The sequence below is a fragment of the Lithobates pipiens genome, unplaced genomic scaffold (genome assembly GCF_037356315.1).
Source record: "Lithobates pipiens isolate NorthernLeopardFrog02 unplaced genomic scaffold, aLitPip1_a1.2 Scaffold_19, whole genome shotgun sequence".
Taxonomy (NCBI): Eukaryota; Metazoa; Chordata; class Amphibia; order Anura; family Ranidae; genus Lithobates; species Lithobates pipiens.
Genome location: NW_027507764.1, coordinates 211,437,549 through 211,463,288, shown reverse-complemented (window position 1 = coordinate 211,463,288; position 25,740 = coordinate 211,437,549). Strand labels below are relative to the sequence as shown.

Sequence of the window (25,740 nt, the reverse complement as noted above, 5' to 3'; positions counted from 1 at the left end):
ACAAAATCTCAAAGCCTAACTCTGGGATCCCCTTTCTGCCAGTCATGTGGAGCGCAGAGTTTGCTTTGAACATTTTCCAGCAGTGGCAATCCTCAATGATACAAAATACTATGCTGGTACTGTAGTCTGTAGTTGGACATAAAGTAATATTCCCCTAGTGCAGTGGTCCCCAACCTTTTAGGCACCGGGGACCGGCTGCATGGAAGAAAATTGTGTCAAGGCCCGGCGAAGAGGGGGATGTGCACACACATGGGAGGGTAAGCGAATTTCGCTGGCAATTTATCGAGGCAATAGCTTGTGTTCTGCTGTTGATACTTCAATCATCATTGCACCATGGTTGGTATGGTGTCAGAATGATTGAAGCGCATTATTTCTTATATTACAATGTAATATAAATGAAATAGTTAGACTCACCATAATGCAGAATCAGTGGGAGCCCTGAGAGTGTCACTTTCCACGTCACCTGCCACCAGATAAGGAATTCCACTTGTCACGCTGCCTGCTACCAGAGGAGGAATGCCACTTGCCACACTGCCAGCCACCAGTTGAGGAATGCCACTTACCACGCTTCCTGCCACCAAATGAGGAATGCCACTTGCCACGTCACCTGCCTGTGCCACCAGATGAGGAATGCCACTTGCCATGCTGCCTGCCACCAAATGAGGAATGCCACTTGCCACGTCACCTGCCTGTGCCACCAGATGAGGAATGCCACTTGCCATGTCACCTGCCTGTGCCACCAGATGAGGAATGCCACTTGCCATGCTGCCTGCCACCAAATGAGGAATTCCACTTGCCACGTCACCTACCTGTGCCACCAGATGAGGAATGCCACTTGCCACATCACCTGCCTGTGCCACCAGATGAGGAATGCCACTTGCCATGCTTGCCTGCCACCAGATGAGGAATGCCACTTGCCAAGCTGCCTGCCACCAAATGAGGAATGCCACTTGCCACATCACCTGCCTGTGCCACCAGATGAGGAATGCCACTTGCCACGTCACCTGCCTGTGCCACCAGATGATGAATGCCACTTGCCATGCTGCCTGCCACCAGTTGAGGAATGCCACTTGCCATGCTTGCCTGCCACCAGATGAGGAATGCCACTTGCCACACTGCCTGCCACCAAATGAGGAATGCCACTTGCCACCTAACCTGCCTGTGCCATCAGATGAGGAATGTCACCTGCCTGTGCCACCAGATGTGGAATACCACTTGCAATGCTTGCCTTTCACCAGAAGAGGAATTCCACTTGCCATGCTGCCTGCCAGCAGCTGAGGAATGTCACTTGCCACCATGCTTGCTACCAAATGAGGAATGACACTTGCCACATCACCTGCCTGTGCCACAGGTTAGAATTGGTTCAGTGGTCGTACTTGAGTGAGGGCAGGAGAGCAGAGATGTGGGGCGGGTGGTGAGAGATGATGTCATCTCTCTGCTCCCCACTGCACCTCCAACATTCTGTATGCTGTGAGGGGGAAGAGTGGTGATGCTAGGTGGGCAGGGAGAGATGATGTCATCTCTCTGCTCCCCATCGCACCTCCGACATTCCGCACGCTCTGAGGGCGGAAGAGCGGGGATGCTAGACAGGCAGAGAGAGATGTCATCTCTGCTTGCCAGCCTGCCACAGCCCAGCTGCAAAGACACTACGGCCCGGTAGTGGGCCATGGCCCAGGGGTTGATGACCCCTGCCCTAGTGTGTACAAACAAGGCACTTACATGGAATTATAGTTTTTTCTTGGTTATTATGATAAAAATCTAACATTTTAGCACCACAAGGTGGGATAATAACAAGTACCACCACAGTTAAAGGTAACTCAAGTAACAGCTGTTGGTACTGCATATTTTACCCCTGCAACATCATGCTGTCTCCCTCTTCTCTTATATACCCTTCTAAGCAGAGCTATTTTCTCCTTTAATTATCTGGTACAATAATTAAAGGAGAATAATTGTCTGGTACAACATACCATTGTCCATCCTTTCATTCTTACTACCCCCTTTCTCCTTTTTTTATTCTGACTTCATACTGGTGGATTTAATGTTTCAGGATCAAAGCTTTGTTTTATTAATTTTCTTGCTGTATTTACAAAGCATCTGCATATTACCTAGCACTTCACAATTTCCATAAGTCAATGCCCCAAAAAAGCTTACTGACCCATGTCCCTACCACAGTCAAATAGGCACCATAACATAGATTTTCCGGGGGTTAATTTGATTATGTTAAAAAATCCACTACTGTGCGTTTCATCTGGGGAAGCAGGGGCTGAGTATGTGGAAGAAAGTCATAGAAACACAGGTAAAATATACAACTCCATGAAGAATACCTTGTAAAATTATAACTTATATCTGTTAAAGTGGTTGTAAACCCTTACAACCAACTTTGACCTACAGGTAAGCCTAGATTTAGGCTTACCTGTATGTCCAAGAAATATCTCCTAAACCTATACAGTTTAGGAGATATTTACCCGAAGACAGCCACCGCTGTCTACGGCGCATGCGCTCTGGGCAGGCCGCAGATCGCGGCAATATGCCGCGAGTGTCGGCTCCCGTGCACATGCGCGGGAGTGACGTCATCGCGGCTCCGGCGAATCACAGCGCCGGAGCCGCGAGGCCCGGAAGTCGCTCCGGGGTACATGGCAGCGGCGAAGAGAAAGACGGAGGACCGCTTTGGGGGGCTTCGTTCTCAGATAAGTTATTCATAATGAGCTATGCATACTAGCTCATTATGCCTTTGCCTTACAGGGTGTGTTTTAAAAAAAAAAATGTTTACCTTTACTTCCTATTTAAAGCACTGCAAGAAAAACAAGGTATTCATTTAGGGTTATTTTTCAAAATGGGGAACAAATCAATTATTGCATATTAACCACTTAAGGACCGCCGCATGGCAATGTACGTCGGCGCAATGGCACCGACAGGCACAAGCACGTACATGTACATGCTCGCCTTCCAGCGGGTGGGGGGTCCGATCGGATCCCCTCCCTCTGGATGCGGCGGTCCGTTTCGCTGCAGGAGCGATCCGAGATGAGGGGATGGCCGTTGGTTTCTGGCCATCCCCTCTCGATCGCTCCTGGCGAATTAGAAGCTTCCCCCGCTGTGTATAGTAAACACAGGCAGGGAGGAAGTGATGTCATTCTCCTCGGGCGGTCTTTTTGACCGGACTGCGAGGAGAACACAGAAAGTAAGTGCACCAAACACTACACTGACATGTAGGTACACATAGGCACACAAACCCCCCCGATCACCCCCTCCAGGGTAGCCCACTACCCCCCAATAAAGGTTTAACCCCCTGATTGCCCCTAGAGTTAACCCTTTCACCCCCTTTTGCCAGTGTCACTAAGCGATCGTTTTTCTGATCGCTGCATTAGTGTCACTAGTGCCGCTAGGTAGCTAGTTATTTTTTTGGTTCACCGCCAGGTTTTTATAGCGCTAAGTACCCCGATATACTACCCAATAATGGTTTTAACCCCCTGATTGCCCCTAGTTAACCCTTTCACCCCCTTTTGTCAGTGTCACTAAGCGATCGTTTTTCTGATCGCTGCATTAGTGTCACTAGTGCCGCTAGGTAGCTAGTTATTTTTTTAGGTTCACCGCCAGGTTTTTATAGCACTAGGTACCCCCATATACTACCCAATAATGGTTTTAACCCCCTGATTGCCCCTAGAGTAAACCCTTTCACCAGCGATCACCGTATAAGTGCCACTGGTGACGCTGGTTAGCCAGTTAGTTATTTAGGTTCCCCGTCAGGTTTTTATATAGCGCCAGGGACCCCCATATACTACCTAATAAAGATGTTAACCCCCTGATTGCCCCTAGTTAACCCTTTCACCAGTGATCACCGTATAAGTGTTACGGGTGACTCTGGTTAGTTAGTTTGCTTTTTATAGCATCAGGGCACCCACCATTTATTACCCAATAAAGGTTTAACCCCCTGATCACCCGGTGGATGATATCAATTAGGTTTTAGGGTCAGGGTCTGCGTCGCCCCAGGCAGCGCTAGGTTAGTGCTAGGCTAGTGCGCTAGGTTAGTGCCAGTACCCCTAACACCCACGCGCAAAGCATACACCTCCCGTAGTGGTATAGTATCTGAACAGATCAATATCTGATCTGATCAGATCTATACTAGCGTCCCCAGCAGTTTTAGGGTTCCAAAAAAACACATTGTTAGCGGGATCAGCCCAGATACCAGCTAGCACCTGCGTTTTGCCCCTCCGCCCAGCCCACCCAAGTGCAGTATCGATCGATCACTGTCACTTACAAAACACTAAACACATAACTGCAGCGTTCACAGAGTCAGGCCTGATCCCTGCGATCGCTAACAGTTTTTTTTGGTAGTGTTTTATATTTAAATCCTGAAGGTAGTGCTTGGTTTTCGGGGTCCCGTACGAGGCTAGGCTCCCAAAAAGTCCCCCACATGTGGTATCCCCGTACTCGGGAGAAGCAGCAGAATTTATTTTGGGGTGTAATTTCACTTATGCCCATAGCATGTGTGAGCAATATATCATTTAGTGACAACTTTGTGCTAAAAAAATAAAAAATTGTAATATTCCTGCAACTTGTGGCAAAATATTAAATATTTCATGGACTCAACATGCCTCTCAGTAAATAGCTCGGGGTGTCTACTTTCCAAAATGGGGTCATTTGGGGGGTTTTGTGCTATTTTGGCATTTTATGGCCTTCGAAACTGTGATAGGTAGTGAGGAGTGAAATCAAACATTTAGAAAAATTTTAGAAAATTTTTTGAAAAATTTGGGGTGCAATTCCACATATAACTATGGCATGTGTGAGCAATATATCATTTAGTGACAACTTTTTGTAATCTTTTTTTTTTTGTTTTGTGTCATTATTCAATCACTTGGGACAAAAAAAAAATATTCAATGGGCTCAACATGCCCCTCAGCAATTTCCTTGGGGTGTCTACTTTCCAAAATGGGGTCATTTGGGGGGGTTTGTACTGCCCTGCCATTTTAGTACCTCAAGAAATGATATAGGCAGTCATAAATTAAAAGTTGTGTAAATTTCAGAAAATGTACTCTAGTTTGTAGACGCTATAACTTTTGCGCAAACCAATAAATATACGCTTATTGACATTTTTTTTACTAAAGACATGTGGCTGAATACATTTTGCCCTAAATGTATGACTAAAATTGAGTTTATTGGATTTTTCTTATAACAAAAAGTAGAAAATATATTTTTTTCTCAAAATTTTCGGTCTTTTTCCATTTATATCGCAAAAAAAAAAATCGCAGAGGCAATCAAATACCATCAAAAGAAAGCTCTATTTGTGGGAGGAAATGGACGCAAATTTCGTTTGGGTACAACATTGCATGACAGCGCAATTACCAGTTAAAGCAGTGCAGTGTGAAATTGTAAAAAGACCTCTGGTCCTTAGGCTGACAATTGATCCGGGGCTGAAGTGGTTAAAGGTCGGAAGAAAATGACTTTCTTTTGAGGACAGTTATAGATCAGCACTAAACAGAAGAGAACACTGCTTCATAAGGTTCAGTTAAAATGCTGCATTTGAGATGTATGCTTCACAAACGTATGTCACAACTAAAACACAAGCCAATGTGTGCTTTATCCCTTGAGTCTGTAATTTTATGTTCTTTTTCAGCAGCAGTCTACACTGTATTTTAATGCATAATATACACATTTCCATCTTCATAGGAACATTAAAGGCAAATACAATAAAAAAAGTAATAAAACATATTTTTATTATTACATCATAAAAGGTAAACATGTTTTAAAATCATAATGTGCCCAACATTGTTACACATCAAAGCAACTTTCATTTTTTGTACATCATACAGTATACCAAAATTTTCCCAAATGGAATCAGCTGTAAGATACATTGTACTTGATGCTTCTGTACATACGTTGAAATTGGGACTGACCCAATGCATTTCTAACTTCTTCAGATGTACACCCAGGATAGCTCGTGCCCAACCTATAGACGAATGACGGCAGGTTAATAATGGTCCATATGCAACTACTATGGTTCTCATAGGTGTCAAATACATTATCACCTATGAACGATAATGGATATAAATAAAAGTTATTCCTCCAATCTGTGTGCTAGTCATTGTGTATGAGATCTTTATATATAGACAGAACAATATCTGATTAATAAGGGCCATCATCTCTCTAGATCCCTTGTGCCCTGGAACCCAGAAAAGTACATGGGATAGAGGTAATGTAAATAAATAAAGGTATGCCGAAGCAATAGTATTGTGCTCACTTCCAGTTCTTCATTAAAGCCTCCTGCCAAGAGAATGTCAAACATATAGATCCACTACGTCTCTCATTGGCAGAGCCTGTGAAAGTTCTCTGCCATGGGGAGACTCCTGGGCATGGCCTTAATCACCCATACATGTAAGCCCTGAGTGGATTTATTGCAGTATTCATTAATATTGTGTTTATTAAAGCCCACTTCATTGAAATGACAATGTACAATGACTCTCTTCCTGAATGTTCTGATTGTCCTGCCCATGTAATATAACCCACAGGGACTTGCCAAACTACAAACATCAAAATCAGAGGAACAGGTGTAAAATGTGTCAATGTTGTAAACCATACACTTGGGAACCTTCACACCTTTGGGTATATCTGGAAATTCAGTTGATATACAGGTCTATAGCACACAATGTGGGAATGCAAGCCTTACAATTTTTCTTTCAGAGAATCCCATGCTAAGTTCCAAACAGGCTACCTTCATCATGGATGCTACCCTGTTCTGTCTTACTCACAACTACTTTCAGTTTATTAGGCAGTACTATTTTCAGGTGCATGGCACTGCTATGGGGGAACATTTTGCACCCTCATAAATGAATTTGACCATGGACTTTTGGAAGTCCCATTTTGTTTGGCTGAATAACCCATTTGCTTCGCACATTTTTTCATGGTTGTTATATAGATGACATTATCATCATTTGAGATGGACTGGGAGTGTTAGTTGGTGAATTTTTATTATACTGCAACACCAATAATTTGGGCCTATCTCTCACCCCTGTCAAAGACAATGAAATGTTAGCATTTTTGGACTTTGAGATGAATCATGAGGGCAATTAAATTTTTGCTAAGAACTACACTAAGCATAACACAGGAAATGTCTTTTTGTATTTCAATAGTTGTCAACACTCACGGTAAATCCAAAACATCCCCAAGAGACAGTTTTGCCAACTTAGGCATAACTGTTCTAAGGAGTCTGGCTATGTTTCCAAAAGTGTGACTGTAATAACCCAGTTTCTAGATAAATGGTACTTCAATTCTCTGGTGGGTGAGGCTTTCTCCCACTATATCAAGGGCCACAAAACATTCAGAAAACATCCAGATGTAGAGACTCGGGTGGTCAGATTTACCACTGACAGAAGGAATATGTTCTCAAAAAACATTGGCTTCTGCTAATGCAGGACCCCATTTATGTAAATCACTTCCTGATAAACCCAGAATCACCTACAGAAGGGCTCTCAACATTAAGAATAAAATAGAGCTTAGTAAATAAAAATCTAAGGTATGCAGTACTCCAATTTTTTTTTGTCATCAAGGTTATGTATCAGTGTCAGAAACCTCTTTGCAAGACATGCAAATTTGTCAAACATGGACAGAAGGATTTCGTTGTCATTTTGTTGCTTCTCTTCATGTGACACTAGTGTGGAATTTCCCGCAATTTGTGTTAGTTCATTAAATTTTGTTCATGGAATTTTGAACACACTGAAGTTTCATCGACAATTGCACTTCTTTTAACGATTACCTTGTTTGTGTCTTGGTATAGAATTCTGTGTCCCTTTTAAGATTCGCTGTACGCCACAAATACACCTTCCTTTTGCGCACGCATCCCATTGTGTAAATTACTTTTTTGTGATGTGCACATAGGCTTTGTTTTCAAAAATGTTTAGATGGTTCAAATTCGGGACCCTTCCATTCCACAGTTCACATGGAGTTGATTTTTCTGGTAGTCAATTTTGTAAATAGCATGCGGTCATAATTGCCTCCACCCAGTATGTGGTTGGCATATCCACATCACATATCATGGTTCTTTCACTTGCACATAGAGTACGGTATATCCTTTCTGCAACCCCATTTTGTTCTGGATTGTTTGGTAGAGTAGTTTGACATCTTATGCCATGCTTTATATGTGTTATCACCTGTATATTAAGTTCCATTGCCTGTGTGCAATGCACTTGGCATTATGCTAAATTTATTGCTTACTTGAGACAAATACTGTTCAAGTTTCTCTGGTACTTCACTTTTGTTGTGTAACAGATATAGTGTAGTATACCTGGAGTAATCATCTATAGAAGTGAGAAAATGCCTCTTCTTTCCAAGAGTCATTTTTTTCATTGGATGGCAAAGATCTGAATGAATTCCAGAGGTTTCTTAGCTCTGCTGTTACTCTGCTTTGAAAAGGCTTTTCTTGAAATCTTTCCTGTATTACAGCTGGTGCATTTCATTGTTTGATGGACTAATTTTTGTTCCACTTGCATAGTAATTTTCAGTTAATTTCTTTATTATGTCAGGACTTCTGTGCCCAAGTCGTCTGTGTCATGTGTGAATGCAGTTTGAATGTTTTTCTACCTTGGCAGTATTAGCCACCTCACTGCAGTTCAGCTGATACAGTTCATCTGTCATTTTAGCCATTGCAAGTAAGATATTCCTATTTGTGATGGCACAACTGTCATCTTGAAAGGTCACTACATTGCCTTGTTTTGTTAGCGTCTTCACTGACAAAAGATTAGTTTCAAAAGCAGGGAAATAGAGGACATTTTCACATGTATCCTTCTGGTGACACTCTGGGAAATAGGACAGCAAATAAAACCTCTTTCCTATTCCTTCTGATTGCATTATTTGCCCATTAGCTGTGGTATTTTTCTGTTTTACTCTGGTCAAGATGAATTAAGAAATTTTTGTAGATTTTCATGTTACTTTTAGCTTCTGAATTAACACACCATGCCTGCAAACATCAGGTGTGACATTTGGATTGAAAAACATATTGCTTATCTGAAGCAAAATCATTTATTTCCTTCATACTTTTGGCCTTTTGTAATTTAGTAAGTTTTTGCATCCTAGCTTTCCAGATTCTGCAATCTGCTTTTAAATGACCTTGTTGCTTGCACACAAAATATTCACGTGTTTCTTGTTGCATGTTACTGTTTTTATCCATATTGTTTGGCTTTAAAGCAGACAATGCGACAGAAGCACTGTCACTATTAATGCTTTCACTTTAACGCTTATATTCATCTACAAGCATGCCCTTAACATGTTCCAATGTCAGTTCATCCTCTGGACATGCATCAAGTGCTGTGACAAGCGTTTTATAACTTTCTGGTAAGCCACTGAGTAATAGTGCTACAACATGAAAATATTTTATTTATTCTCCTATACTTCTCAGACATTTAACTATTTCCAAGGTCTGCCCTATGTAATCCTGCATATTGTGGCCTTTTATCAGCTTGGTTTGATATAGCTTTCTAATCAAGTACAGTTTATTTCTGAGATTAGCTCTTTCATGCACCTTTTGTAATGCTTCCTACATTTTTTTAGCAGTTTCACACTTCCATATATGTATGATTTGATCATCTTCCATTCTAAGAGATTGTGCTCTGAGCTTTTTTGTTTATTTCAATCTACTCATCTGAAGGGGGTTCTGGCCTGACTTAATTTATACATGTCCACATACCTCTGATTGTTAGCATCATTTTCATCTTGAATTTCCAAGACTGGTAGTTCTGGTTTGTCAGATTTGCAAATGAAAGCTTTTTTTGCACCTGTGTCACTGCCCATTTTCTTTTATTTTGCTGCAGTGTCATTTCTGTTTCTGTATCCTGCACTTCTTTGCTGTAGCTGGCTATGACTGGGTTTCCCTGGGTGTGTGTCTGGGCCCATTACTGTTAGGAAGTCTGTATATAACCCTACAGAACAAACAGTGCACAATCCACATTGGCTTTGCTGCTTAACCACTTCAATACAGTGCAGTTACACCCCCTTCCTGACCAGACCAATTTTCAGCTTTCAGCGCTCTCACAGTTTGAATGACAATTACTCAGTCATCCAACACTGTATCCATATGAAACTTGCGTCCTTTTTTCCACACAAATAGAGCTTTCTTTTAGTGGTATTTAATTACTAGTGGGTTTTTTATTTTTTGTGCTATAAATAAAATAAAACGTAAATTTTGTGAAAAAAATGCCTTTTTCTTGGTTTCTGTCATAAATTTTTGCTAATTAGTAATTTTTCTTCATAAATTTTGGCTAAAATTTATACTGCTACATATCTTTGGTAAAAATAACCCACATTAGTATATATTATTTGGTCTTACAAAGTAGACATTCCAAGGTATTAAGTAAGTAGCATGGTGAGTTTTTTTAAGTTGTCATTTTTTCGCACAATTCTCTGCAAAATGAAGATTTTTTTTTTTTTTTGATTTTTTTTACTAAATTGTCATATTATCAGGTTATTTCTCACACACAGCATATGCATACAACAAATTACACCCCAAAATACATTCTGCTACTCTTCCCGAGTACGGCGATACCACATGTGTGAGACTTTTACACAGCCTGGCCACATACAGAGCACCAACATTGATGTAGTACCTTCAGACGTTCTACGAGCAAAAATGACGCATCTCATTTCTCAACCACCTATTACATTTTTGAAGTCCCTGGAGTACCAGGACAATGGAATTTCCCATAAAATGACCCCATTTTGGAAAGCAGACACCCCAACGTATAATCTGTGAGGCATAATGAGTCTTTTGAATGGTTAATTTTTTACCAGAAGTTTTTGGAATATGTGGAAAAAAATTAAAACACATTTTTTTTTTACACAAAATTGTCAATTTATAAGATATTTCTAACACATAGCATGTATATAGCAAAAATTACACCCCAAAATACATTCTGCTACTCTTCCCGAGTACGGTGATACCACGTGTGTGAGACTTTTACACAGCCTGGCCACATACAGAGCACTAACATTGATGTAGTACCTTCAGACGTTCTACGAGCAAAAATTACGCATCTCGTTTCTCAACCACCTATTACACTTTTGAAGGCCCTGGATTACCAGGACAATGGAATTTCCCATAAAATGACCCCATTTTGGAAAGCAAACACCCCAACGTATAATCTGTTAGGCATAATGAGTCTTTTGAACGGTTCATTTTTTTCCAGAAGTTTTTGGAATATGTGGAAAAAAATTAAAACGCATTTTTTTTTACACAAAATTGTCAATTTATAAGATATTTCTAACACATAGCATGTATATAGCAAAAATTACACCCCAAAATACATTCTGCTACTCCTCCTGAGCATGGCGATACCACATGTGTAGGACTTTTACACAGCCTGGCCACATAGAGAGGCCGAACATTGAAGTAGTACGTTCAGGCGTTCTAGGAGCATAAATGACACATCTCATTTCATTCCTACCCATCACACTTTTGAAGGTCCTGGACCACCAGGACAGTGAAATTCCCCACAAAATTACCCCATTTTGGAAAGCAAACACCCCAACGTATATTCTATGAGACATGGGCTGCAAATAGGTACTCGAGTACTCTGATGGGCTGGAGACAGGTACTCGGGTACTCTGATGGCCTGGTGACAGGTACTCGGGTACTCTGATGGCCTGGTGACAGGTACTCGGGTACTCTGATGGCCTGGTGACAGGTACTCGGGTACTCTGATGGCCTGGTGACAGGTACTCGGGTACTCTGATGGCCTGGTGACAGGTACTCGGGTACTCTGATGGCCTGGTGACAGGTACTCGGGTACTCTGATGGCCTGGTGACAGGTACTCGGGTACTCTGATGGCCTGGTGACAGGTACTCGGGTACTCTGATGGCCTGGTGACAGGTACTCGGGTACTCTGATGGCCTGGTGACAGGTACTCGGGTACCCTGATGGACTGTGACAGGTACTTGGTACTCTAATGGACTGTGACAGGTACTCGGGTACTCTGATGGCCTGGTGACAAGTACTCAGGTACTCTGATGGCCTGGTGACAAGTACTCAGGTACTCTGATGGCCTGGTGACAAGTACTCAGGTACTCTGATGGCCTGGTGACAGGTTCTCTGATGGCTTGGTGACTGGTATTTGGGTACTCTGAAGGGCGGTGACAGGTACTCATATGGACTGTGACAGGTACTCGGGTACTCAGATGAACTGTGACAGGTACTCGGGTACTCAGATGAACTGTGACAGGTACTCGGGTACTCAGATGGGCTGTGACAGGTACTCGGGTACCCAGATGGACTGTGACAGGTACTCGGTACTCTAATGGACTGTGACAGGTACTCGGTACTCTAATGGACTGTGACAGGTACTCGGGTACTCTGATGGACTGTGACAGGTACTCGGGTACTCAGATGGACCGTGACAGGTACTCGGGTACCCTGATGTGCCGTGACAGGTACTCGGGTACCCTGATGTGCCGTGACAGGTACTCGGGTACCCTGATGTGCCGTGACAGGTACTCGGGTACCCTGATGTGCCCTGACAGGTACTCGGGTACCCTGATGTGCCGTGACAGGTACTCGGGTACTCAGATGGGCCGGGGCCGGTACTCGGGTACTCAGATGGGCCGGGACAGGTACTCGGGTACTCAGATGGGCCGGGACAGGTACTCGGGTACTCAGATGGGCCGGGACAGGTACTTGGGTACTCAGATGGGCCGGGACAGGTACTCGGGTACTCAGATGGGCCAGGACAGGTACTCGGGTACTCAGATGGGCCGGGACAGGTACTCGGGTACTCAGATGGGCTGGGACAGGTACTCGGGTACTCAGATGGGCCGGGACAGGTACTCGGGTACTCTGATGGGCCGGGACAGGTACTCGGGTACTCTGATGGGCTGGGACAGGTACTCAAATACTCTGATGGACTGTGACAGGTGCTCTGATGGACTGTGATTGACAGGTACTATGAGGGGTGGTGACAGGTCCTCTTTATTGGGGGGGGGCAATCAGTGTGATTGGTGTACACTGTATGCGGTAACGAGATGTTACCGCAATCTCCTCCTCACACACGATCGGTGTGTGAGGAGGAGAACCCGGTAACATCCCGTTACAGCGGTTTGTTTACATTTTAGTGATCGGCTGTGAAAGGATCACAGCCGATCACGTGGGTAAACAGCCGGCCAATGGCTGTTTACCAGCGTCGGTGACGAGCAGTGTTCCCGGGGAACACGCCGCCACTGACGTGCACGCGATCGCGCGCATGCGCCGTGCACGTTCGGGGTGTGACCATCTGTGATCGGCCGTGACTTCATCACGGCCGATAACGTGGTAAACAGCCATAACGAATGGCTGTTCATCCCCTTCGGTGGTGAGCGGTGTCTCCGTGACACGCCGCCACCGAAGAAACAGGGATGCGCGCGCACGATCGCGCGCATTCCCTGTTTAAACACAATAGGTGCGCTGCCTGGCCGTCATTTGACGGCCGGCGGTCAGCATCCAGTTAACTGCATACAGGAAACAGGAAACTTTATAATACAGAAAAAGCAGAGTTTAACCATAGAGTAGCTACAAACTTATAAACTCTGCCATATACTGGCTGATGTAGTTGTTGCACAAAATACATGAACAATGTATTCCATCAACACTCTCTCACCAGGAGGCTTGAATGAAGAACTGGGAGTGAGCACCATGTTATAGCTTTGGCATATCTCTATATTTTTAACATTACCCCTTTCCTGTGTCCATGTAATTTTTCTGTTTTCCAGGCCACAAGGGATCTAGAAAGGTAATGGTCCATATTAATCAGATATTGCTCTGTCCATATATAGATTTTGTACACAATGACCAACACAGATTGGAGGAATAACCTTTTTTATGATGTCTATTATCATTTACAGGCAATAATTTATTTTAACACCAATGACAACCATAGTAAGGGAACATGGACCATTAGAGGGGTAGTAAAGCACTGAGCTTTGTTTTTTGTACCCAGCAAGGTAATGGTATAATGTGCTAGTATGCATTACATACTAGCACATTATGTTAAACATACCTTAAAATGAAGCCCTTCCAGTGCCGAGTTGTCACCGCTGCAGGTGCTCCCATCTTCACCTGGTCTTCCTTCCGGGTTCACGGACTCCGACTGCGTGACTGGCCAGAGCCCTGATGACGTCACTCCTGCACGTCACTCCTTAATGGTGCACTTTTCAAAGATATTTACACTACCTATATGTAAGCTTTATTTTTGGCTTTCCTATAGGTAAAAGTCAGAGACAGGAGTTTACTCCCACTTTAATAATAATTAGTTTTATATGTTTTTTAAATATATATAATTTTTTTATATAAATCAGTCTTATTTATTTATTTTTTATATACAAATTTATATATGTATAATGATGTAAAATTATTGTTGTGATGTACACTGTATGTAGTTGGGTGCACTCAGTGTTCTTTGTTACCATAATTCTCCCTGTGCAGATATATGGTGGTTAACACCACAGTATAACTGTATTCCCCTTTAGCGTCCTTTTAATGTTTAATTTGTGTATCTGCGATCCACTGGGTGCTATAATACCACGGAACTATCCCTATATAATGCGGCTCCAGTTTCCTATTGGTCATTGGCTTGACAAAGGAGCTCATGCTCCGAAATGCGTTATCGCCCTGTGTGACCCCACTTTTGCTTCCGTGCGCTCCATTCTGTTTCTAGAAGCTGAGCCACCATCATATCAGTGACAGGTCCTACAGCTGCTTGTCAGCATGGAGGACTGAGAACACATCTGAGCCACTGATGCTACTGCAAAAAGAGCAGTTTTACATTATGATGAGCCTGTATTTCTGATAACATTGTGTGGTTTCAACGCCACTTTTCTTTTTAATTAAATTGCTTCCAGTTTTGCTTCCACTATTCAGAGAGCTGCAGAAGTGCCTGGCTGCCCCGTGTTTACCATTATTACGTGTTGGACTTGTATTTGAGAACTTCTTGGAGAGCACTTTTAGCCTATCACACCCATATATATATTTTTTTTTTGTTATACTTACAGTACCTTTTCAGCCATCCACATTTGCTCAATTAAACAACTAAGAAGGGCAAATAGCAATGTAGCAGTTGCGGGATGGAACCCTAAAGCAGAGTAGATGACCAAGCATCCAACACAACCAAGAGTTTGAGGAATGCAGGATATTTTTTCAGCCAGCTTAGCTCTGAAACAGAGCAAAGTTCAACAATGTGTGTAATGGGAAAGGTAAGTATTAACACCTTTATATTTACAGGGTGGCTTTATTTAAAACCATATATCAACTGTAGCATATATTATAGCATATAGCAACCTCTTTAACCCTTTCCTGCCGCCACCTCCCAGCCCTGTTAGAGGTTCTAAATGCTGGAAGGCGGTGGTGGGCATTCTGATCATGTGACCGCTATGATTGGCAGTCACAGCAGTCACATAGTTAGAAAGCTCCTGATCGCAAGTAAGCTTCGGGAGCTTCTTTCTGGTAACCGCTGGTTACTGTGCCGGGTGTGCATACGGATCGCACACTCAGCACAGTAATGTATTTACATAGTGCCGCATATATGCTACCCTTTGACATTGAAGCCCACGTATATACTGTATATATGGCCAATGGGAAGAGGTTAAATTATCTAATTATTTGTGATTTTCATAAAAATCATTGAGAATATAATCCTACTTCACATCACCTTAAATGCTGACCACACGCATATTTTTTTTATCACATTTGATCTGTAAAGTCACAAAATGTATAATGTACTAGTGGAAAGGATTATGTGGATAGAACTTTATACTACATGGTTGTTCAGTTTTACTGATTAAAGTAATCAATTCTCAAACAAAATCATGCTGTGCATGACTGACTTAATATTGTTGGAGGACACACTTTAAAAAGACACCACCTATTTCACATGAGCACATGACAATGTAAGCCTGTGATCTGTGTAAAGTATCTAAGTATTTAGGTTGGAAGTCTGCTAGGGTGGTAGTGATAAGTATGTATAACACGTTTTCCTTCTATAGCACAAATCCAGCGACAGTGTTTGATCAGATACAAATTCCCCAGCAACAAGAGAACATAAGTTTACATTGTTGAATAGGTATAAAATAAATTTAACAGAACGTTATTATAAAAATATTTTTTCATAGGAGAATTCTCACAGGAGAGGGATATATGAGTCATAGTAGAAAACAGCTGCAGTAAACAGGAGATGCAAGGTCCAATAACTGTTGTTTTATACGGTGTCATTCATAAATACAGAGCATCGCTATTATTAATAAACCTATTTTTCACTACTAATGAAATACCAGGATGTTATCTTATTACCCCTTAAAATGACGCTTTAGCCCCTTTTTCGCTTTATTTATGTATTTGTTTTACATTTTAGCTTATCAAATATCAATAATATTATATAAAAAAAAACGAAGGTTAAAGCCGCGTACACACGGGCGGACTGTCTGGCCTACTTAGTCCGCCGAAACACATTTCAGCGGACAGTCCGCTCGTGTGTGGGCTTCAGCGGACTTTTTCAGCGTGCAGTCTGGTGGACTAAGTATTTCGGAATTTCCGTAATACTGTCCGTCGGACTCGCATTTCAGCGGACAATCCGCCCGTGTGTGTGCCAGTCCGCCGTACTTTTGAAATGAGCGGACTTTTCCGGGCCGGAGAAAAGTCCGCTCATTTCGAGCGGGTATCCAGGTAGGCGGGGCCCGCGAAGGAGACGTCGCTGGCCCCGCCGCCTGGTATGGACTTAAAGGGGAACCCCAACGCCGAAAAAAATCGGCGTGGGGGTCCCCCCCAAGTCCACAACAGACCCTTGTCCGAGCACGCTACCTGAGCCGTACCAGGCCGCGTGCCCTCAACATGGGGGGGTGCTTTGGGGAAGGGGGGGCCGCGCTCTTCGGTTCTTCTGCCGGGCCACCGCGCCTTCTTATAGCTCTTTTACAGGCGGTGGCCCGGTCTCCGCCTTCCGTTCTTCTTCTTCTTCTTCTTCTTCTCCAGGAGATGTTGCCTCGACGATCTCTCCGGCCGGAATGCCAGGGACGCACTGCGCGGCCACTTATATAGGGACAAGGGGCGGTGTCACATGGCTTTATGTCACATGGGTTGGTGTCACATGGTGACCCCGCCCCCTTACGATGTCATAGTCCCCATGTGACATCAACCCATGTGACCAACCCATGTGACATAAAGCCATGTGACACCGCCCCTTGTCCCTATATAAGTGGCCGCGCAGTGCGTCCCTGGCATTCCGGCCAGAGAGATCGTCGAGGCAACATCTCCTGGAGAAGAAGAAGAAGAACGGAAGGCGGCGGCGACGGCGGCGACAGAAGACCGGGCCACCGCCTGTAAAAGAGATATAAGAAGGCGCGGTGGCCCGGCAGAAGAACCGAAGAGGGGGACAAGACCCCCGAAGTCGGGAGAAGAGGCCGGCGGCGAGGAAGAAAGCCGGACTCCTCCGCTAGCAAAAGAGCTACAAGAAGATAGTGGAGGAGTCCGGTGAGAAGACCCCCGAAGACGGAAGACCCCCGGAGCTGTGCAATAAAGTATTTTATCTCGTGTGTTGTGTTTTTTTTTGGTACTTTTATTTTATAGGTGAATGGGTAGGGGTACATTGTACCCCATACTCAGTCACATAGGGTGGGGGGCCGGTATCCGAGGGCCCCCTTATTATCCGATAAGCCCCCCGCCCGCAGACCCCGACAACCAACGGCCAGGGTTGTCGGGAAGAGGCCCTTGTCCTCATCAACATGGGGACAAGGTGCTTTGGGGTGGGGGGGCCGCGTGGCCCCCCCTTCCCCAAGGCATCCCCCCATGTTGAGGGCACGCGGCCTGGTACGGCTCAGGAGGGGGCGCTCGCTCGCCCCCCTTTCCTGGCTGGCCGAGTAGCGTGCTCGGACAAGGGTCTGTTGTGGACTTGGGGGGACCCCCACGCCGATTTTTTTCGGCGTTGGGGTTCCCCTTTAAGTCCATACCAGGCGGCGGGGCCAGCGACGTCTCCTTCGCGGGCCCCGCCTACCTGGAGACGCGCTCGAAATGAGCGGACTTTCCTCCACGTGTGTGGGCGAGTCCGTTCATTTCAAAAGTAGGGCGGATAGTATGGCGGACTTAGTACGCCATATTAGTCCACTCAAAAAGTGGTGTGTGTGGTCAAGTCCGTTCATTCGAAAGTATGACGGACTGTCCGTCGGATTGTCTGACGGACTAAGTTGGCCAGACAGTCTGCCCCGTGTGTACGCGGCTTAACACTGCGCTAGAAAAAAATAAAAAAATATATTGAAAACTATATTGAAAACTAAATAAATAAAAGCAGCTAGCACAAAAACTTAAATACAATATGCTGAAAAAAGTGCAGCGTAATATATTACAATTAAAAAATATATAATAATATGTGATGGTGAAAAGATTTTCAACAAAGAAAACTAAGGCAGTTACCACATAAGAATTGCTATAAATTAGTGAACCAATAATACTAAGAAGTATTGAACCAATAATTATTGATGAACTAATGAAAATTGAAAAAGATTCACTCAATAAATTAAAATAATGGTGAAAAATTCTCACTTAATAAAACTAAAGCAAACACCACAAAATGAATGGCAATAATAAGTGATACAATTAAAATTCATAAGGCATTAGTGAAAATGATAAATAATAATAAACCATATAGTGAGTCCATAACAATAAAAAATTGATGAAAAATCCCATTCAATAAAAGATAAAGTGCAAAAAAGTAAAAAAGAGTCCACATAAGGTGCAAAAATAACAATCCAAACAAAGATGAGTGAAACTAGATCCTGTATCCAAGATAGTGACACACCACAAGTATTAATGCCCCTTACCGACTCCAGGTGATGACCGTACAGTGATCTCACCAAGCACAGGGAAGTCCAGGTTTCCCAAACACCTATAACAGCTTCTTTAATCGCCACTACATTCGTACCACTCAAAAGACAAAAGCAGAATTTGCTCTCATAGTGTAATCGTTTCAAAAGAATAATTTATTTAGGCGATAAAGGTTTCACTTACAAGAAATTCATCCAAGATAAGCGTTGTAATAATGTGGGTCAAAAATGGAGATTGCTGTGTCTCCACAGGCTTCCTACTGTTTGTTTTGCTTCCCATCAATCTCCTACAGGAAAAAACTTAATGACATCAGCATCACAGGCCCACCCTACGCGTTTCATCACGATAGGATATTGTCTTTGGCCAATATCAATAATAAATGCATCTAGCTCAATTCCAATTCGGTCTCTTATTGTTCATGCTGTAAGTAATTTTAACTTAAGTAATTCAGCAAGGTGCTTACTGCACTGTCTAACACATGGCTAGCCACTGATGGAATCACTCACAAATTAATAGGATGCATAGTAGGGAACAAAACAAGCAAAAATATATAAAAAGTCATACCAAACATCAACAGTGCAAATGTACCTAAATTCAGAAGCTAGAGTTCCAAGAATTCCTACTTTAGCATAACACTATATACACAGATTAATGCCTGGTTCAATTGTTTGTAGAAGTGAACAGAAAGAGTGAAAATCTGGAACCCTTGGATAATGTATCCACAATCACCTATCTATAGTAAACCCGAGGCTGAGGCGGGGAGTCAGGTGCCAAGCCAGGAGAAACAACTTTGTAATTTTTTTAAATTTCTTCTTCTCTCTACCCTTTCTTCAAACTCTTCCTACTACTTCTTCTCCCCCCCCTTTCTCCTTTTCCTCCCCCTTTCACACTACCCATAGTCATCATCAATCTTTATGCTGTTTGAGTTCACTAACCACAGTAGTATGAAGTTCACAAGTTGTCGGTTCCTAACACCAAATGCCAGTCAAGTTTAATAATGAGTTAAAATAATGATTGAAACCACCCACTGCCACTGCTGCAGAGTTGAAAGTTCTCGTAACTAGCATTCTGGCTAAGCAGTTAAAAACAACCTGCACTTTTTCCATGCCGTTGTCGGCATCACCATTATGTTGAGTTACTCTGTTAACCAGCTGATAAATCTCAGCAGTTTCTTCACTCCACTGTGCATTGCAGTGATTAAACAACTAGGACTTCTCTACCGTCCATGCTACATCCATAGAAGTTCCCACAGAAAATGTGTCTGCTGACAGACAAGCCATACCATCCCAGCTCTCTGGTCAGCAACACAAACTGTCGCTCCACACACGCGTCATCAGAGTGCTGTCTCCTATCAGATATGTAGTTTGGATGTCTTCATGGTAACACCTCTCAGTGAGCTGAATGGGAAACGTGGAGTGGACTGTAGTCTGCTACAGCTGATGCAAAGACTTGTTGCATCATCAAGCAGCAAAATTGAACTGTTGAACTTTACATGAGAGCTGCCCCCAAGGATATAACTACCTCCAAAAAGCTTGCAGCACAGGGCGCGGTGGGGGCCTGTTAGTCATTTATCACAGTGATCTGGAGCTAAATCTGCAACTCACTACCTGTCTGGAGGAGATAAAGGTATGGAGCACAACTTTCTTCAACTAAACAGTTCCAAAACTGAAGTCATCCTGATTGGTTCCCCTTATCAGACCAAATCATCATCCATAACCAGTATCAACTTTTCTGGCTCTAACATCCCTTTCTCATCAATAGTCACAAATCTTGGTGTAAAAATGACTCCCAACTCACTTTTGAAGCCCATATAAATCATCTATGCAAGATTTCTTTCTACCATCTCCATAACATCTCTAAACTTCGTCCCATTCTCTCTCTCACAGATGTTGAAATGCTGGTTTATGTTTTTGTCTCCTTCAGACCGGACTACTGTAACACACTTCTCATTGGGACTCCTAGAACAAGTCTGCAGAGGCTTCAGTACATCCAAAACTCTGCAAGGATCCTGATGAGAGTGTGGAAACATGAGCATATTACCCCCATTCTTCACTCACTCCACTGGCTTCCTGTCTCCTACAGGACTGAGTACAAGGTTTACCTCCTCACACACCAGTGTATCCATGGACATGCCCACCTCCCCACCTTAAAGAACTTCTCAAACCACAAAACACAACACGTCCCTTCCATTCCATTCACTCAAACCTTCTTCATATACCCAGAACTAGACTCAGGACAATGGGAGACAGGGCTTTTTGTGCAGCTGTCCCATGCCTGTGGAATGCCCTACCTGACACCTTGAGGGCTTTTCAATCGAATGCCTGTTTTAAAAAAGGTCTTAAGACATTTCTTTTTTGTCCCTTTTAGATGTTTGTTTCATTGTATAAATTGATCAATTTTCTTTTTTGTTTTCAACCTGTAGCACTTTGAGATCTTACGATGAAAAGGGCACTATAAATAAAATGTAGTATTATTAAATGTGAAAAATATGAAGGGATGCACAAATCCTTCATCTTGTAAATGTTAACCAAATATTGACTGCATAGCTACATGGCTGTCATCTAACTGTTCTATGGTCGATGTGCTGCCTTTTTTCTGACAACTAATATTCAATGTAGTAGATCTTACTCAATTCTGACTGTTGATCCTGATCACGTATTTGTACTTTAAACTGCAATAAAAATATTAAAAGAGAAGTGAAAAGAAGGAAATCAGACCTAACAGCACCCTTGATGGGCCTTTACTTCTTATATATATATATATATTTTATATTCCAACAGTAAAATCATCCTGTCCTGGTTTCCATGTCTGTTCCTGTCTACCTGAGAGCTTTGGGTGTTCCACTCACCTTTGAATCTATCAACCTCTCCAAATGCATTCTCCATAATGCAAAAAAAAAAAAAAAAAAACAGAATAAAAAAGCTAAGGTGTTTTTAAAGTGCTAGTGAGAATTATCCTTCCCCAGGTTGGTAAACTTAAACTATTTTGCAGAGTCTTCCCTCCTGTTTTTTGGCTGAATCTCACACATTTAATTTACTATCTCTTTCTTGGATATTGAGCACATACGTCTTTCAGCTCTAATCGCCCAAACAGGCCCAATGTTGTAAGACAGATATCACTGCTGGGGAAAACAGTTAAACAAAATCCCAAACATTATAAAAAAAACACTTCTGAGAATAGTTAATATGCTCTACTAGAATGCTTGACCTTAGAGAGTTTAGAAGGTGCCTGTCTGAATGACCATCAACTCTGATCTATAGGCAGCTTAGTTCTGTGCATCGATTACAAACATGCAAGGCGCTACAGCTCAGAACTGGCATAGTCAATGGCCACACGTTCTGTCTTTATTTCAGTTTCACCTTTGTTTACCCTCATGAAACTCACATAAATCACATTACAATCATCTGTTGTCCACTAAGATTGTTAGAGTGTATGGAATTTGCAAAAGATTTATCTCAAAGAAATAAGCTACTAAACCGTATAACTACAGCTGAGATTTAGATAGACACGCAGAATAGAAAAAAACACAACAGATAAAGCAACAAGACATACTGCATGTAATTACACTTGATATGTTTGTTGTTTGTAGGAATAAAAATCCAAAGTTCAAATAAGTTGAACAAACTTGTAAAGAAGAATACATGACATTCCACAGGATGGACTGATATGAAACGTTCTCATGACTGCCCTTGCTAATTCAATCCAAGATTACTGCCAATGATAAACGTACTTGCTTAGAATAATCATTAAAACAACTGGAATTGATTAGGCCAAGATAACTATATGATTCTGTATCTTGGTTAATCAGTCTTTGCAACTAACCATAGAAAACTGTAAATTGAATGTGCTGGCCTGAAATGCCCCAGATTCACTCAGGAACAAAACTTAAGGAATTATTGATTTTCTCTGCCTTGCTTGGGGGAAATATACTTCTTTCCTTTATTGATATTTTAACTGAACAAACAATATTGACTGGAATGTAAATTACAGTTAAAAGAGAACAGTAAAACTTATTTTTGGCCTGTGCAGATACTTTAAAGCATTTTTATATTTTCTTACTGTTAAATGCATGCATGCTTAGGAAAGTGTTAGTGTAACTCTTCCAAATCTGTATTATTACTTCACAGAGATCAGACAGAGCCATCCTTCTTCAGGCATCATCCAGGGTCAGCGTTTACTTATTGGCTTGAGATGCTGGCTCAGCGATGACACAGTCATATAAATTCTGATGTGTGTGCATTTTTTGGCTGTGTTAAAAAATAATAACTGAGACAGATCAACCTCTTCCTGTGTGATTTACAACAAAGTAACAATGCAGCAATCTGATAACTACAGGAGAGGAGACCGAGTATAGATATGGGGGTTAATTCTCTAAAGTCAATTAGACTGTTCACTTTGCAAGGAAAATATCCTCAAAACTCCGCAAACATGGTGAAGTTCTGCCGACTTCCATCATCCAATCATGTACAAGTAAAAGGATTGTTTTTTTTTTGTTTTTTTATCTTCCTTGCACATGATTGGGTATTCTTTGCAAAGTGAAATTGTACCATATCCACTAAGCTCTAGGGAAAATTCCCTAGCGTAGTTAAACTTCCCTTTAAAATGAGAATCCTATTTGCCTTAAGTAAATCAACCACATGGTTTGATCTTAGCCTAGAAATAATCACTAAATGATATATTGCTCACACATACCATAGTTATATGTGGAATTGCACCCCAAAATATATTCTGCTGCTTCTCCTGAGGGGATACCACATATGTGGGACTTTTTGGGAGTCTAGCCGCGTACGGCACCCCGAAAACCAATCACTGCCTTCAGGATTTCTAAGGGTGCAAATTTTTGATTTCACTCCTCACTACCTATCACAGTTTCGAAGGCCATAAAATGCCAAAATAACACAAACCCCCCCCAAATGACCCCATTTTGGAAAGTAGACACCCCAAGCTATTTACTGAGAGGCATGTTGAGTCCATGAAATATTTTATATTTTGCCACAAGTTGCAGGAATATTACAATTTTATTTTTTTTGCACAAAGTTGTCACTAAATGATATATTGCTCACACATGCTATGGGCATAAGTCAAATTACACCCCAAAATAAATTCTGCTGCTTCTCTTGAGTACGGGGATACCACATGTGGGGGACTTTTTGGGAGCCTAGCCACGTACTGGACCCCGAAAGCCAAGCACTGCCTTCCGGATTTAAATATAAAACGCTACCAAAAAAAACTGTTAGCGATCGCAGGGATCAGGCCTGACTCTGCGATTGCTGCAGTTATGTGTTTAGTGTTTTGTAAGTGACAGTGATCGATCGATACTGGTGGGCTGGGCAGAGGGGCAAAACGCAGGTGCTAGCAGGTATCTGGGCTGATCCCGCTAACAATGCGTTTTTTTGGAACCCTAAACTGCTGGGGACGCTAGTATAGATCTGATCAGATCAGATATTGATCTGTTCAGATACTATACCACTACGTGAGGTGAATGCTTTGCGCGTGGGTGTTAGCGGTACTGGCACTAACCTAGCGCTGCCTGGGGCGACGCAGACCCTGACCCTAAAACCTAATTGATATCACCCGCCGGGTGATCAGGGGGTTAAACCTTTATTGGGTAATAAATGGTGGGTGCCCTGATGCTATAAAAAGCAAACTAACTAACCAGAGTCACCCGTAACACTTATACGTTGATCACTGGTGAAAGGGTTAACTGGGGGCAATCAGGGGGTTCAAATTTTTATTAGATAGTATATGGGGGTCCCTGGCGCTATATAAAAACCTGACGGGGAACCTAAATAACTAACTGGCTAACCAGCGTCACCAGTGACACTTATACTGTGATTGCTGGTGAAAGGGTTAACTAGGGGCAATCAGGGGGTTAAAACCATTATTGGGTAGTATATGGGGGTACCTAGCGCTATAAAAACCTGGCGGTGAACCTAAAAAAATAACTAGCTACCTAGCGACACTAGTGACACTAATGCAGCGATCAGAAAAATGATCGCTTAGTGACACTGGCAAAAGGGGGTGAAAGGGTTAACTAGGGGCAATCAGGGGGTTAAAACCATTATTGGGTAGTTTATCGGGGTACCTAGCGCTATAAAAACCTGGCGGTGAACCTAAAAACATAACTAGCTACCTAGCGACACTAGTGACACTAATGCAGCGATCAGAAAAATGATCGCTTAGTGACACTGGCAAAAGGGGGTGAAAGGGTTAACTCTAAGGGCAATCAGGGGGTTAAATCTTTATTGGGGGGTGGTAGGGGGCTACCCTGGACCTAACACTAATTGCCCTGACAGTTTTTACTTTTACAACTGACACTGAATGCAGTGATCAGTAAATAAATGATCACTGCAATCAGTGACACTGTGACTAGGGGGGAGGGGCGGGGGGACATCGGGGGGCGATCGGGGGGGTGATGGGGGGGGTTTGTGTGCCTGTGTGTTATTTAGTGTCAGTGTAGTGTTTGGTGCAGACTAACTGTGTCTTCTCCTCGTAGTCTGGTCAATAAGACCGCCCCGATGAGAATTACATCACTTCCTCCCTGCCTGTGTATACAATACACAGTGGGAGGAAGCTTCTCATTCGCCAGGAGCGATCGAGAGGGGATGGCCAGAAACCAACGGCCATCTCCTCATCCCAGGTTGCTCGTGAAGCGAACCGGACCGCCGCATCCAGCGGGAGGGGGTCCGATCAGACCCCCCACCCGCTGGAAGGCAAGCACGTACATGTACGTGCTTGTGCCTGTACATGCCATTGTAATGACGTACATTGGCATGCGGCGGTCCTTAAGTGGTTAAATGCACTTTTTTATTTTTGTGCTTTAAATGTACTGAATTTTCATACAAATGTTAGTGCAAATGTTTGTTTAAAATCTACTAGTGTATGATCAGTCTGAACAGTACATTTGAAACAGATATAAAATTAAAAA

General features: G+C 42.8%; 1 protein-coding gene across 7 annotated transcripts in view; it reads right to left on the bottom strand.

Moving 5' to 3' along the window:
* SUGCT (succinyl-CoA:glutarate-CoA transferase) overlaps nucleotides 1-25,740 on the bottom strand; it is a 1,356,517-nt gene that overhangs the window by 480,257 nt on the left and 850,520 nt on the right. Inside the window, exon 13 of one of the 7 annotated variants that reach the window (XM_077491682.1) lies at nucleotides 5,745-5,944. The exons of the other annotated variants lie outside the window; for them this stretch is intronic. Within the exon in view, the coding sequence (XP_077347808.1) occupies nucleotides 5,912-5,944 (33 nt within the window). The 3' untranslated portion in view covers nucleotides 5,745-5,911. Of the gene's footprint in view, nucleotides 1-5,744; nucleotides 5,945-25,740 lie in introns of those variants that run through there. 7 annotated transcript variants of the gene reach the window in all.